The following is a 16,377-nucleotide window of genomic DNA, read 5'->3' on the forward strand; positions in this document are numbered from 1 at the left end:
TCCTTTATATTGACCCATTGGTTCATTTTATTGGAGTTTTTTTGTATGTGTTTAAAGAGGATCTCTCTTAAAATTCCTTGTTCAGGTTCTCTGCCAACTTTCTTTTGCTGGGTTTCAGTGTGGAAGTAGCCCTATTAACAGAGCTGCGGAGCTAGGCTGACCGTGTGGAGTAAGTACTCTCCGCGTTGGAGGTGGTGGCAGTAACACTAGCAATAAAAGGAGAACCACTGCTGTCACTGGTGTGCTTACTACGTGGTGACCTTTATATACGTTACTTCAGAGTGAGGCCTCTGGGAAAAACATTTGGAAGAAAGCAGTTTTGTTTTCTTTCCGACTTACGTATTTAGAACTGGAAGATAATATGGGAAGTATGAGCTCCATAGTCAGCCCACAACCAACCTGGAAAAGTCTCACTTCTCAGGTAGGAGAGCCATTTCCTCGTCCCTTTACCTGACCCCTCAGGGCTTCAGACTCTCTGGTAGGTCCTATACCAGTTAGCCTTTGGGATTTGAGAAAGCTGCTTTGAAAAAAATTTTTAAAAACCCATAACTTCGGAACATAAGTAGATAGTGATTTTTAACTCACCTTAGAATTGCAGGGTTTAGTCAGAATATGATAGATTATGCCCAGAAAAATGGGCACATATGAATTTGTGTATAGTTTTAGGTTCCTGAAGCTTATCCATGGTCATGGGTCATTGGCCGGCAGGGTCTGGGTACCCTTTTTTCCAGACCCTTCTGAGGTATATTAAGAACCACAAATGAGTATCTAAAAATGTAAGTAGCAGGAAGAATATTTCAAGGACTGCTGTTCAACCTAGACTTTCTTGTTTGTAGGCCTGCCAGAATGTAGGTCTATTCTGGGCCTCACGTTCCAAACCATTGGTGTTTTAATTAATATCTCTTCTCTGACGTCTTCACGTGATCATCCTTGCTGTCCTTCTGTTCTTGGTCTCTTAACTTATTTCTCTGCTGAGAGGGTGTAGTGGCTCTTATCCCTTCCCCTTGGCCTTCTTAAATCCCTGCTTTTGCCACTGTTACCTTGATCTCACGAAATGCACCCTTTTCTTGGTTTCAGTGATACTCGCCTTGACTAACAAAACATGTGGTGAGTAGATCATCAAAAAGGTGTGAGCTTTGCCCTCAGACCCTGGTTCACGTGCTGTTCTGCAGTGGCTCTGTGACCATGGGCAAATCACTTAGCTTCTCTCAACATTATTTGTAAGCTGTGAGAAGGTCTACTGCTGAGGGGTTTTAGGCAGTTTACATGGGCTATCTCCTAGTCTCTCAGTGTGCCCGGCTTATGGGGGCTTTCAACAGCAGGGGTGGTGGTGGTGACGCTGATGACAGCGACTGTGTCCGTGCTGGGCAAGTGCTTCCTGCCCGGCATCTCGGTTACATACACAGTACTTCATGACTTAGGGCCTCTTGTTACATAAGAAAGTCGATGAGAAAAGCCTCACTTTTCTTGCTGTCTCTCCTCTCTTTGGAGTTCATGGGAACAATGCACTGCTGTGTTTGTGTGAATAGTTACTGTAAAGGTACATGTTCCCATGTCAGCTGTCAGCAACCCAGCTGTGGTCTGGTGTCTCCTATCAGAAATCTGGGTGAGAAAAAACAGGAGAAGTAAAGATAATCGAGTAGCAAAACTTGATGGCACAAAGTCTGGGTGTTTTAACTACTTAAATTTGTTCTTAAGCTGTTCCACTAAAATTTACACAAGCTTAAGGTCATAAACCCAGGGGACTTAACAACGTGTTGTTAACATGTTGTTGGTATTAACAACATGACACATTTTACACTGAATCTTGAAAGTTTTAGAAGGTGCGTTCTAGCCCATGTGTAGCCCTGCTTGTTTCAATATAAAAGTGTGTTATTAAAAATTCCTTCAAATTTTAAAAAGATAATTGTTCCAAGAAAAAATGCCATATCTTGTTTTTAGACTTGTACCCCAAATATGTTCCAGGATGATTTAGTTCTCACAGCTTATTTACATTAGCTATGGTTGCTACAAGGTAGATCATTTGGTTTCCAAGATATAATCAGAGAGAGCTGTGCTTATCAGTATTGTGGAGGTGATTTGAATGAGAAGGAAGGGGCTTAGGGAGATGGCCTTCATAGGCAGCATGTACTTGAGAGTAGAGTGATGGTTGATTGTTCTGTATATAGGTGTCTTCAGCTGACAGCTTCGAGGGTTCCCCGGTGGAGGAGGATATCTCCGCATCACTCTACTTAAAAGGAGTTGTAATACATTATAGTGTATAATTATAACTTGAGTCATCAGGAAAGAATTTGTGAATGATAGAGATTAAAAAGAGATTTGCAGGACACCTGGGTGGCTCAGTGGGTTAAGCCTCTGCCTTCAGCTCAGGGCTCAGGTCCTGGGATTGAGCCCCACATCGGGCTCACTACTCAGCAGGGAGCCTGCTTCCCCCCCCCTTTCTCTCTGCCTGCCTCTCTGCCTACTTGTGATCTCTCTCTCTGTGTCAAATAAATAAGTAAATAAATCTTTAAAAAAAAGATTTGCAATAATTGATAAAATGATTTTTCACAAGAATAATTTTTAGTGTTTAACTCTTCTTTAGAATATTCTCTCTAGTATCCTCTCTAGAGGATCGCAAACAGCTGTAATCCTTGGAAAACTGTCCGTTTTGGTTTAAACTACTGTTAACTGCTTAAATTTCCAGGCTTTTATTTGCCACAGATCTTATTTTAACATTTTCCCCTCTAATTCAGTCCTTTTGTTCTGGCTTTTATGGCCCTGGATACATACGTGATGGTAAGACTATATTTTTTTCAGAGATTCTTACCATTATTTTCCCTCCAGTATCCCAAACTCCAGTTCAGTTTTCATTGTTATCAAAGAGATAGAGTAGTTTGTAGCCATTTGCTTTCAGACCCAAGTCTCTGGTCTTCAAGACTCTTTACTATTTTCCTGCTTCATTTGTTTCATTTCCTCAGACTCTTTGGACTTTCTCTCCCATTTGCCACCTTCTATGCACGGTTGCCTGGTTTTTGGATCTTTGCTTTGGCACAGACTAGTCCTTTTGTTTGGATTTTCTTCTCTGCCTATAAGCGTTGTTGTTATCAACTTCTTATTTTTGCTTTTGTGACCCTTTAGTGATGACATACCCATGTATGACTGTTACTCGCACCCTGGGTCCATGTGCCGTGGGTCTGTAAGGGACGTATCTGCCAAGTGCAGCTGTGAGGCTTTGCTCTGACGTTGTAAGCTAGGATTGTGTCCTGGAATTCACCAGTAAAGATGAAGTGTCCTTGCCTTGTGTGGAACATATTAGTATATACACAATATATATGACGGTCTCACTTAACCATTTTTTGCTTATAATTTTGTTATATTTTTTAGACTAAGAATTGGAGACGCTTTACTCTTTGTTCATGCTACTTTCATATCGTTTGGCAGTTTGTGACTTTTTGCATTTTGCCTCTGAAATAAAAAGCCCTTCAAGAAATGCAAAAAAAGGGGCACCTGGGTGGCTCAGTGGGTTGAAGCCTCTGCCTTTGGCTCAGGTCATCATTTCCGGGTCCTGGGGTGGAGCCCGGCATCGCCATTGGGCTCTCTGCTCAGCAGGGAGCCTGAGCCTGCTTCCTCCCTCTCTCTGCCTGCCTCTCTGTCTACTTGTGATCTGTCAAATAAATAGATAAAATCTTTAAAAAAAAAAAAAAAGAAAGAAAGAAAGAAATGCAAAAAGAAAAAACACCAACAAAAAAGTTTTAAAATTAAATTTGTAATTTTTAAATATATGCAGTTGATATAATTTTAAAATTCTACTCCTATTTCCAAAAGTATATTCCTAGTGTAATCTTGTGAAGAGGCTTTTTCTGTTTCTGGGAAAGGAGTGCCAGATTTCCGCACTAATGGGGTTGTATCTTTGCAGTGGACTGGATTATTGCTGATATTTTGGCCATCAGGCAGAATGCTCTTGGACACGTCCGCTACGTGCTGAAAGATGGGTTAAAGTGGCTTCCGTTGTATGGGTGTTATTTTTCCCAGGTAACTTTTTCCATGTTTTCTTCATTATATATGTAGCTTATAAGAATTTTAGATTTGGAAATTTAACATGCAATTAATATAAATGTGTAGGTTGTTTTGTTTATTTTTATGGGTTTAATTACTTATTCCAAACAGAAGTAATTTTACTGGGACATTTTTAATGGTGTGCATTTTTGTGCATGTCTGATCACCCAGGTAGTTAAATAGGAAAAATACAAGCATACAAAATCAGACAACTAGGAAAATTTAAAGGCATACAATCTGATAGATGACTCCCTTAAGAAATTAATAGTAAAACTTAATTATGATCTGTAGGATATTAAAAAATAGTGTGCTGTAATACAGCGTGTTGAGCATGAGTATCAGGTGCATAACAAACATTTAGTAAATGATATTTTCCAAAATACCCTTAATTTCCTTCTCTAGCATACATTTGGTCAGGCACTGACCTGCTCCAAGTGTGTGTTTCTCAACTGTATCACTTTCCATTTCCTGTGCGTGGCATTCACGCTCCACCGTGCCCTGCCTCCCTGCAGCCCACCTTTCTTTTTTCTAGCCTGAATCGGTTTCTCCCTCCCTGTCCTTCTTCAGGCTGTTGTTTAGTTCAAGGTAGTATGCCTTCCTGTCTCCAAGGCCCAGTTTAGTTGCGATTAGGAAACCCTTCCTGAGCCTGGCGGTTCCCTCCACCCTGCTTTTGTCTTGGGCTCCCTTTATTATTATACTTACCAGATTCTCTTGGTATCGCACTTGTATACATATTTCACTTCCCCACTAGTTTTTAAGTTCTGTAAGGAAAGATATCTGGCCTTCACTTCCGTAGCTTCCATATACCTGGGGAGGAACCCAGGTGCTTTTGAACTAAAATAGAATTTAAGAAGCAAATTCAATGACGGCGAGAACTGGTATATAAAGAGTAGGCATCACGTCCACTACAGCTTGGGGAAATTTTATGTTGTGGTATACGCATGCTGTGGCTTTTGATTCTAAGGGTTGCATAAAGAATGAATCTATTCTTACTTGGGCTAGCAGTGACGTGCTTTCTGTAGAGCACTTGGAGTTTTTCCTCTGCAGTCAGGCATGCCAGTTTCTATCTGGAAGGAACCACCATCAAGATGGAGGGCTCCCTTGCTTCCTTTCCTCTTTAGGGTCTCTCTACAGTCCCCTCCTTGCTCCTATCTGTGCATTTCCTTTTACTCATATTCTTGGTTAAGACGGAATAAAATTCAGCTAGTTGGTTTATTTTACAGATGAGTTCAAATTAGCACAGACAAGTGCAGATAATGTGAACTTGATGCAAAGTTTTGGTGACATACACTTGGGAAGTTTCATGAAGGATCTCTTAATTGGTAGGACCGTGCCTGTGTTAGTTGGCTAGGACTGCCCTAACCAAATACCACAGGTTGGATCTTAGATAACAGATATGTGTTTCCCCACAGCTCTAGAGGCTGGAAGCGCCAGATCAATGTGTTACTGGCATTGGTTTTTGCCGAGGCCTCTCTTCTTGGCCTACAGTCAGCTGCTTTCTGCCTGTCTCTCTCCTCTGTGCATATGCCTGTTGGTGTCCTAACCTCCTCTTCATCTGGATTCAGGCCCACCCTTAAAGACCTTGTTTAACCTGATTACCTTCTTAAATGCCCTGTCTCTGAATACCATCACGCTGGGGGTTAGGGCTTCAACATATAAATTTTGGGGGAACACAGTTGAGTTTATAACCATGCTACATTAACACCTGTAGCTGGGACAGTTTTAAAAATCCCTAAAGACCATGAGTATTGACATTTTAAGGACACTTTTAGTGATTCTATGTCATTGGAAAAATTGAGAGCTAAGAACTATGTTACTGATCAAGCTTTTTATTTTAAAAAATGAAAGCATTTTTAACTGTCAACAAAACAGAATGTTCATGTGTTTTTCGAGTGTCATGTAGCATGTGGTTTTTATGTCAGTTATGTTGACCCCTAGGACAGCTTTCAGTTAAACGTTTGTGAGGTGCTAATATTTGAATATATTAAATACAGTTTAAGTCCTAAAATGTAATTTTATTCTTTTGGGGAGTAAAGTTACCTTTTTGATGACTGGCCATTGGATGTTTAAATAGTAAATTCTTTCCTCCACCTTTTTTTTTTTTTTTTAAATGCGGCAGCACGGAGGGATCTATGTAAAGCGAAGTGCCAAATTTAACGAAAAGGACATGAGAAACAAGCTGCAGAGGTACATGAACGCAGGAACTCCAGTAAGATCATGCTCCTTCTTACCGTTTTCCTTATCAATTCCCAGTTTTTCGTTTAAGAACTAAATTAGAACTGAAGAATTGTTTTGGAAATGTGTTATCCCGTGGGTAGTAAATGATTGGGAGCTTTGTTGAGGCAGTACACACCGTGTCCGTGTAGGTGAGCGGCTGCTTTCGGCCCCGGACAAGGCTGCCGATGGTTCCGTCCTTTGCTGGGGGCCAGTAAGGACCTCCCGGAGGACCGGCAAGAACGGTGGGTGTCTGCTGCCTGAGGCTGGAAGTCCAGACCACACCCGAGACCCTGCACCTCCGCTGCTCACTGCTGCTCTCCAGTATCACGTGTAGTTTGAGAAGGAACAATTTTTCTGTGTGTCAGTATAAATTTGGATTGCTTGTGTATATTCAGTTATTTCAAAAAAGGTATGAATATCTCAAATGAAGAATCATTCAGTGAAAATATTGGTTATAAAAACTTGTTCCCTGGAAAAGGCATCTTGGTATCCTCTTCGAAGAATGCTAACTGCTACCCAGTGGCTTTGCCCCCAGCCCCACGGAGGGCAGAGCACCTGCTCGCAGCCGCTGCTGGCACTTTGGTCACCAGCGCTCAGCGCCTTGGCTCGTGGCTACAGTTTTGTTATTTACCCCCCCTCGTCCTCTCTCTCTCTCTCTCTCTTTTTTTTTTTTTTTTTTTTCTCCTCCTCCCTTTTGTTTTCTCTCTGGCTGCCCTTCTCTTTTCCTCTCCTTGCTGGTGCCCATAGGTAGCACCGAGCTCATATTTAAAGACGAGTCTTCCACAGTCGGCTGATGAGATGCCCTAATGGCCAAGAGTTTTGCTTAGGAACCTCGTCTGGCTGTGTCGACCTTATGACGTTGCATTGTTTGGGGAAGAGGTGGTGTAGAATGTGGTGAGATAAACACTGCCCCTTGAGCCCATTACTGCTTACCCTTGAGAACGCAGTGTAGCCTTTTGAAAGATATGTTTACTCTGAACAATTTGGTATATTGGGCAGAATGGGGGCCGTTGTTTATAGATCGCCACAAGACAGAATAGATTGGCAATATGTATATTTACTGTCTTTTCAAAAAATAATTTTAAATTTCAGCAGTGACTTACACATTAGAGAGTCCGTCCCTCTGCTGCCTTCTGGCTGTGCGCCATCCCAGGCAGGGGAGCTGCCAGTTGGTTTCTTGGCTATTCAGTAGACATTCGTCTGTGCCAGACAGACGGGGACAGTCCCCTCTTTACACGGATTTCAGCGTTCTATATGCAGTTTCCCCAGCTTCTCTGTTAGGTGTTTTTCTCTCCCCCCGCCCCCCGCCGCCTCCTCTGTGTTATGTGTTTTCTCTCTCTGGCTACCCTCACAAGTTTCTCTCTGGTTTTGGTTTGCAACACTTTAAGTACTGTGCATCTTAGTGCGCTCTTTTTCTTTTTCCCTCCCTATTTGTTCTGCTTGGTCTTCTCTGAACTTGGACTTTTGGCTTCGTGTCTGTCATTAATTTTGGAACATCCCTGGCTCTTATTTCTGTAAATGTTATTCCTGTCCTGTTCTCTCTTTCTTCTCCAGTTACACATCTTTGGGGCTATTTGTTCCCCAGTCTTTGGATGCTTTTTTCTATTTTTTTTTTTTTTTCCACTCTCTTTCACTGATGTGTTACAGTGTTGCTAATACCCACTGACCTGTTTCCCGATCACTGATGGTTCTCTTGGCTTCGCCTGCTGGTGGCGCCACTTAGAAGCCTTCTTCATCTCTGTTCCTGTTTTTCATTCCCGGAATTTACTTGGATTCTGTCTCCTGGTGTGCACGTCTGTGCTAACAGCAGCCGTCTGAGGATGAGGATTGACCTCCTTTTCTGCTGTAACCTTTATGATGTTGCTGGCATGTACTTGAAATTCCCCATGTGATAATTACAACATCCCTGCTATATCTGATCCTGAAATTTTTGATTGCTCTGTCTCTTTGGACTGCTTTATCTCACTTTTTAAGTAACTCCTACGATTTTGTTGAACGTTGGGCCCCTTGAGTAGAATAGTTGAGACTGACGTAGTCTTGATATCTGAGAATGGCTACACTGGTCTTTTTTCGAGGCTTCCAGAGGGCTTGAGCCAGTTTAGTCAGGAGTTGTATTGACTTGGGTTTTACTGTTGAAATAATTTTTCTCAGAGACTTCAAATTATTGTAGCGTTTTTTACTATGTGTATAGGGCCAGAGATGTTTTGCTGGAGAGTTTTTCTCAGTTCCTGTTCCACACACAGTTTTTGGCGCTACACTTAAGAGTCTCCTTTTTGCACCTCCCCCAACAATGTCCTCTGGATTCTTGCTAGTTTGGAGGGGAGGAGAGCTGGGAGGGAGAAGGAGGCAGAGACGGGGAGAGGTGGCTTGTTGTCTGTCTCAGGGAGGTCTTGGGTGCAGCCTTCTCTGATCCTGCCTTGCTCCCCCTCCTACATCTGTGCCCAGGATGTGTTCCTGCCCCATTCTCAGCAGAGAGTTTTAACCTGCTGTACACATCTCCCAGCCGCATTGGGTTTTCATCACTTGAGAGTTTAAGAATGTTCTGCAGAAAAGGTAGAGGAGAAGGCTCTCAGCTGGGCTTCGTGCCTTCCCAGCACTGGCTCTCTCCTCCCTGAAGCCTTCCATCATCATCATCGTTGTCGTCGTCGTCACCAGGATGAGTGTGCAGGACATTGCCCTGGCCTGGCCTTTTTCTTCTTTTTCAATTTCTCTTTTTTTTCTTTTTGGTTTATGTGTTTATGTGGGGTGTGTGTGTGTGTAAAGTGTGGTTGTAGAGTAGATCTTCTGAGTTGTGGTGAATTATCCTGTGTCTGTAGCCCTCAGGGCTTCTTCTTTTGAACCAGCCCAACTTAGCCTTTGCAGCTTAAAATTTTAACTAAATCTTGTTTTTGCCAACTGTTGGCATTTGCCCCAGGTAAATGCGTGCATGCATCTCCTCTCTCTGAATTGCCTTTCTTCTTTTAGATGTCCAGGTGAGCTGTTGCCTTGCAACTTCAACTCTGAAGGGTTCAGCTTGTTGTTTTCCTGGCTTGTTTGTTTGTTTTTACATTGGAGAGATACTCGTGTAATATCTTTGTCCTAAATGGAAGCCTCGTCCTGTTCTTTTGTTAATGTGTTGTAAAACTTGGAATGATTTTAGATCTACAAAAATGTGGCATGGATAGTACAGAATTTCCCATTTATTCTTCACCTAGTCTTAATGTTAACATTTAATGTTAACATCTTTCCGAACCGTGGTACGTTTGTCAAAACTAAGAAAGAAACATTGGTATCATACTATCAATTGAACTACAGACTATTCAAATTTCTCTAGTTTTTCTAATGTCCTTTTTTATTTGTTTGTTTCAAGATGCAATCCACTATGCCATAAATCCTTTTAATACCTGTTTTTTAACTTTATTTTGTATTTTTCATGGTATGCTGTACTGTATGGTTATTATCAAATCTGTTATTTTTGCTTTATTTATTTATTTGACAGAGAGAGAGAGACAGGGAATATAAGCAGGGGTAGTGGGAGAGGGAGAAGCCGGCTTCCTGCTGAGCAGGGAGCCCAGTGCTGGACTCGATCCCAGGACCTTGGGACCATGACCTGAGCTGAAGGCAGATGCCTAACAACTGAGACACCCAGGCGCCCATGTTATTTTTGATTTAATCTTCAGACTTTGTTTCCTTAAATACTGAAGGCATCATTTAAAAGTTGTATTGAGTAGATATATATTTAGTAATGTCAGTATGTGAATCCCTGTCATTTTCTGCCAGTTCTTGCTCATGGTACTTTCTTTCCTTACGTGCTTGGTTAACTTTATTTGGAAAATTATCTGTAGAAATCAACTCAAAGGGTAAAAAGTGCCTTCCTCCAGAGAATATTTGCCTTTGTTTTAGCTGTGCCCCTTAAGGCTTCTTCACTGTGAGCCCACCCAGACCAAATTCTGAACTTGAGGTTAACTGGACTAAAGTTGCAAATCCATGTGAAACTGATTGACTTTTGGTTTACTTTTGCCTTAAGAATATAGTCTTTGGTATTCCCTTTACTTCGTTTCGCTCCTTTTTTTTTTTTTTTTTTTTTTGAGAGAAGGAGAGCACAAGTAGGGGGAGTGGCAGACAGGAGGGGAAGCAGGCTCTTTGCTGAGCAAGGAGCACGATGTTGGGACTCTCTATCCCACAACCCTGGGATCATGACCTGAGCTGAAGGCAGACACTTAACCAACTGAGCCACCCAGGTGTCCCAACTTCTTTTTACTCTTATTAGAAGGTCTTTGGGCTTTGATTTTTATCTTTTCAGCTCTTTGATACTCTTTAAATGATGTTATATCCAGCTTTTAAAATTTTCATTAGGAAGGATCGTTCAAATAACCTAGTCTTTTACTTTGGGCTACCAGAGAACTTTCTGTTTTTCCAGGGCAGAAGTCTAGCTTTTCGATGTTCGCGCAACAGTGCTGAATTACAGACTGGCGCTGCCGTGAGTGCTTGTCGCTTTGAGGCCAGACCAGATTTGGGGTCCTATCTCAGGTCTGCCATGTAAACTTTGTTACCTTGGACAAGTCACTTAACTTCTTAAGCTTGTTTTCTTTATATGTTACAGCTGTTAATAATTCATTCGGTAGCTAGGATTAAGTAACATGCTTGAAAGTTATGCATATTGTGGCGTTTCCAGCTGCTGCTGTAACAGCTCACCGCAAACTCACTACGCAAAAGCACAGGCGGCAGAAGCAAACATAAGTCAGTAGGACCACGCCAAACTAAATGTTTCTGCACAGCAAAAGAAAGAATAACAAAATGAAAAACAACCTGCAGAAAGGAAGAAAATATTTGCAAATGACATATCTGATGCTAATTTTTAAGATTAACATGCAGCCCAGCAACAAAAAAAGAAAGACCAAATAACTCAATTTTGAGTTATTTGGGCAAAGGACTTAAGTAGACATTTTGCCAAAGAAGACATACAAATAAATGGCCAACAGTTGTATGAAAAGGTGCTCAACCTCACTCATCGATCGGCAGGGGAATGCCAGGCACAGCTATAATGAGATTAACACCTCACACCTGTTACAGTGACTGTTCTTAAATAGTTCTCAAAAGTTAAGGGTTGGTTGAGGACTTAGAGAACCCTTAGACATTGTTGGCAGGACTATAAATTGGTACAACCACTACAAAAAATGGAGTGGAGTTTTCCCAGAAGATTAAAAGTAGAAATACCATATCCAGCAATTCCACTCCAGGTATATATTCAAAGGAGATAGGATTATTTCCTGCCCTCATATTCACTGCAGCATTATGCACAATAGCCAGGTGTGGAGATAACCTGAATGTCCGTCAACAAATGAGTGAATAAAAAACATGTAGTATGTATACACAACAGAATATTTTTCAGTGTTAAAAAAGAAGGAAGTTCTGTCATTTATGACAATGTGGGTGAACCTCGAGGGCATTACAGTAACTGAAATAAATCCTAGAACGACAAGTACTGCATAGTCTCACTTACATATGGAATTTTAAAAAGTGGAATTCATAGAACTGGGGAGTAGAGCAGTGGTTTACCAGGGCCTTAGGGATTGGGGGAAATGGGGAGATATGTAGGTCAAAGGGTTCCAACTTTCAGTTACAGGAGGAGTAAGTTCTGAGGACATACAGTATGGCGTGGTGCCTGTAGGTAATAATGCTATATTGTATACTTGAAATTTGTTAAAAAGAGTAGATTCTAAGTGTTCTTAACACACACAAAGAAATATGGTAACTATGCAAAGTGATGGATAGGTTAATTACTTTGTGGTAATCATTTCACAATGTCTGTGTATATTAAGACATTACATTATATACCTCAAATGTGTATAATTTTTATTGTCAATCATACCCTTAGACATCTAGGAAAAATAACAGCATATATGTATTGTTTTAACCATTCTGGAGATAAGCAGTGCAAAATGGATCCCACTGGACTAAAATTGTGGTGTCATTGGGGTGGAGGTCCCTTCTGGAGACTCTAAGGGAGAATCCATTTTCTTGCCTCTTTTAGATTCTAGAGGTTGCCTGCATTCCCTAAGTCATGGCTTCTTTCTGTCTTTAAAGCCAGCAATGGCTGCTCTGTTCCTGTTTTGCAGCCATCATTCTGGTTCTGACTCTTTTGCCTCCCCCTTTCATCTTTAGAACCCTTGCGATGACATTGGCCCCGCCTGGACCTTCTAGGCTGATGTCATTATCTCTCAGTCCGGTGCTAGCAGTCTTCAACCCCCTTACCATGTTCTGTAATGTATTCACAGATTCTAAAGATCCGGATGTGGACATTTTGGGGAGGTGACATTATTCTGCCTGCTACATTCATGTATGCATTTGTGTGACTTTGTAATTGTTTTCTGATCATATGTGTAGCACTTCCATACTTAAATAATAAGCTCTTTGAGGAAGGAGATTGTTACTTTATATCCCATCACTTTTTTTGCATTTTTCCCTCTGTAAATGTATAATGGAATTTTTAATGAGTTGAATGTTTCTGATTGTAATTGTAAACCCTTTTTAACAGTTGTGATTTGCTAGACTGGGTTAATTTGGGGGGAAGAAAGCAGAGATGAACTATCTCGTTTATATTCTGTATGTCTAAATATGAAATGGATTTTATTTAAAGCCAAAGCAGTAATTAAGAGATGTCTAGCTAATCAAAGTATATTAAGTTCTGAGATATCATTTCCATATAAATGTGCCTGCTTTGAAACTCTTTAGTGAACTAGACAGAATTTTTAAAAAACCAGAGGGGAATATAAAGAGACTGCCACACAGTGCTTGACATTTTCACGTACTTCCTTTCCTGCTCACAGCTATCTTCAGTCTTCCTTTGGGAATGAAACTGAGGCTCAATTAAAAGTAAATTATCCAAAGCACGGAGGACAGGCTGTTTTTAACAGAAAGTCATCAATCGATGATGGTTGCAATAGGAGTATATTTCAGATCCTTAAATAGCTCTTTTCTTTCTTTCTTTCTTTTTTTTCTCTTTTCTTTCTGAATGGAATTTTAGTATGAAAAGCTTGCTGATTTCCACTAGAGGCGGAAGTATCTACACTTAGAATGGTGCCCCACATCTTGACTAGAGATCTTAGATGCAAAGTCAGTCCTCATTAAAGAAAACCGAATCTCTGGTTCCTTCCAAATGAAAATTTAGCAGAATAAAAGATTCTGTGAACAGTGGCAATAACCTTGTACATACTTCGGTTTGTCGCGACTGTGTGCCAGTTAATTCCTGTCATCCTTGGGGCCTCCCTGTCCTCGAGCAGGGGTTTTCCTGGATTGAGAAGTTGGTCCAGAGATGTCACACCACCCCGGAGTTCTTTTCTTGCCCCGATTCCTCATGTTTCGTCCTTCCCCTCCTCTGTTGCCACCGTCTCCATCTCCATGGGAACTGCGGAAGAGTTCTGCCGTTCTGGTCGGCGTGTGAAGGCGGCGGTGAGGAAGTTATCAGGTGCGAACAGCTGAAGGAGGAGAAAAGTTTTACTTTAGAATCGTGACTCTGCGTGTGTGCTCTGTGGCCTGCTCAGCTCTCCTTAGGATGAGGAGCCCTGCTTTGGCCATGTGGCCCTCAGAGGCCGTTCTTGGGAATGCAGTGTGCGGAGCTGATTCCGGGGAGGGCTCGAGGCCGCTGCGCAGCTCCTGTCGCTCCCCTTTGCCCCAACGCGTCGTCTCACATTGGGAAGGCACATCTGTCCTCATTTTAACAACAGCAAGTTGCAGTATTTTTTGTGCCAAGCGCACGCTAATTAGACTACATAAATTATCACGTGCTATCATTACCGTAGCTCTTGAAGGTGAGGTGCAACCGTCCTTTCCTCCTGCAGACAAGAAGCCTCAGGCACAGAGAGGATAAGGAATTTATCCCGGCTCTCGGGGCCTGAAAGTGGAGTCTGGAGGTTGCAGCCAAGTAGTCAGATTCTTCTGTGTTCTTTCCCCAGTTGCAGGCTTTGTGTGTATGATTCCCTGCCGAAGGTCATCTGCTTTGCGCAGTGGCGGCCAGTTTGCGGCTGTCAAAATGTAACCCTCAGAATGTTCCTGTACGAGTCTTTTTTTTCTTCTTTTTTTGACACAGAGAGAGATCACAGGCAGGCAGAGAGGCAGGCAGAGAGGAGGAAGCAGGCTCCGTGCTGAGCAGAGAGCCCGATGCGGGGCTCGATCCCAGGACCCTGAGATCACGACCTGAGCCGAAGGCAGAGGCTTAACCCACTGAGCCACCCAGGCGCCCCTTTACGGGTCTTTCTTTGCATCAGCGACATGCCTTTTCATATGATAACAGAGTCTTAACAAAAGTTTAAAAAATTTTGCCGAAGTCTGATTTATTGTTCTTTCCTAAAATGTCTGCTTTTTCTGTCCTACTGTAAAAGGGTTTGCCAAACTCAGTGATACGAAGATTTTCTTCTTTGTTTTTCTTTTGAAAGTTTTAGTTTTCGTTTGCATTTAGGTCTGTGGCCCATTTCAAGTTAACTTTTGTATATGGTGTAAGGTGAGGATTTGTGTGTCCAAATATGGACATCCATCACCACTTACTGAGAAGGTCGTTCTTTTCCCTGTGGTTTGAAATAAAGTGATTGCATATATATGTGTCTGTTCCTGAGCCTCTATTCTGTTCCACTAATCCATCTGGATATCTCCATGCCTCTACCACACTATCCTGATTACTCTTGCTTTATTATGATAAGTTTTGAAATCTGGTGTGGTTAAATCTATATTTATTCTTTTTCAAAGCTGCGTGGCTGTTTTAGGTCCTTGGCATTTCCTGTATAAATTCTAAAATCAGCTTGTCAGTTTCTGCATAAAAGCTTGCTGGGTTTTTTTAATTTGAATTGCAGTGAATCTATAGATCATTCTGGGAAGAATTGCTGTCATAACAATATTGGATCTTTGGATCCAAAAACACAGTGTTTATTTAGGTCCTCTTTAATGTCTCTCAGTAGCGTTTTGTGGCTTTTAACTATACAGATTTACTCATCTTTTGCCAAAGGTATCCACATCTGCTGAAATAAATTCTTAATTTCATGTTTTTTGATGCTGTTGTAGATTACATTATTTTTTATTTTATTTATGATTGTTAGTATCTAAATATTCAGTTTATTGACTTTTTGTTCTGTAACCTTGCTAGACTTATTATTTAGCAACAATAAAAATAGTAATATTTCTTAGATTTCTTACATGAACAGTCATGCCATTTGTGTATAAATACAGTTTTATTTCTTTCTTTTAATCTGGATGCCTCTTGTTTCTTTGTCTTGCCTTAGCGCCCTGGCTAGAACCTCTAGTACAGCCTTGACTAACACTGGTGAGAGTAGGCGTCTTTGCCTTGTTCCCCATCTATTGGTGAAAGCACTTATTCTGTTACCATTCTTTAGGTCTCAGACCCATCATTCACTCTAGTTATCCTCTTGTAACTCTCCTTCATAACATCTTGCTCTTTTCCTTCACAGTCACAGAAGTGTAATTATAAAATTTGTTTAATGTACTTTTTTCTCACTTGTCTCCAAAGACCGTATCTATATCATTATCCTCCGTGGTACCTGGCACGTAATAGGTGTATAAGAAATACTTTTTGAGTGAGCCCTGAAAAAATTGTTCATTCTTGCTTTCTTGTTGGCCATCAGTGTTTTTAATGAAATGTATAAGAAATGGGAAAATAATACCACATGAATTATTAATAACCATTCAAATCTTGAATCACTTTATTTTTGAATGCTTGAACTAAAAGCTAAAAATCATCAGTAATTGCTTTCATGGCTTTGATTACAAAGTTCACTTATTTAAAGATTTTATTTTTTAAATTATTATTTTTTTAAGTAACTTCTACATTCGGTGTGGGGCTGGAACCTATGACCCCACAGTGGGGATTCCTGTGCTCTGCCGAGTGAGCCAGCTAGTTGCCCCATAAGCTGATATATGTTCTCATGATAATGAATTTGTGGGTTTGGGAACTAATTTTAATTTTACTAATTTTTCTACATTTTTATGGCAGCTATGGTTAATCTTTCTTATCAAACGTTAGGATACATAGAAATCTGTTAACTTCTAAGTTAGGCAACGATAGTGGGTTCTAAAAACAATTTATATGGATGAATAAAAAATGTATGTATTTTCAGGGAAGTTGAAAATGAAGAA

At 41.0% G+C, this 16,377-nt stretch overlaps 1 protein-coding gene across 1 annotated transcript in view; it reads left to right on the top strand.

Annotated features, from left to right (window-relative positions):
- Nucleotides 1-16,377, top strand: part of AGPAT5 (1-acylglycerol-3-phosphate O-acyltransferase 5) — a 50,642-nt gene that overhangs the window by 15,155 nt on the left and 19,110 nt on the right. The window contains exons 3-4 of the mRNA XM_032869821.1: nucleotides 3,899-4,014; nucleotides 6,158-6,247. Of these exons, the coding sequence (XP_032725712.1) occupies nucleotides 3,899-4,014; nucleotides 6,158-6,247 (206 nt within the window). The remainder of the gene's footprint in view (nucleotides 1-3,898; nucleotides 4,015-6,157; nucleotides 6,248-16,377) is intronic.

This window comes from Lontra canadensis, unplaced genomic scaffold (genome assembly GCF_010015895.1).
Source record: "Lontra canadensis isolate GAN:19392208 unplaced genomic scaffold, GSC_riverotter_1.0 scaffold39, whole genome shotgun sequence".
NCBI lineage: Eukaryota > Metazoa > Chordata > Mammalia > Carnivora > Mustelidae > Lontra > Lontra canadensis.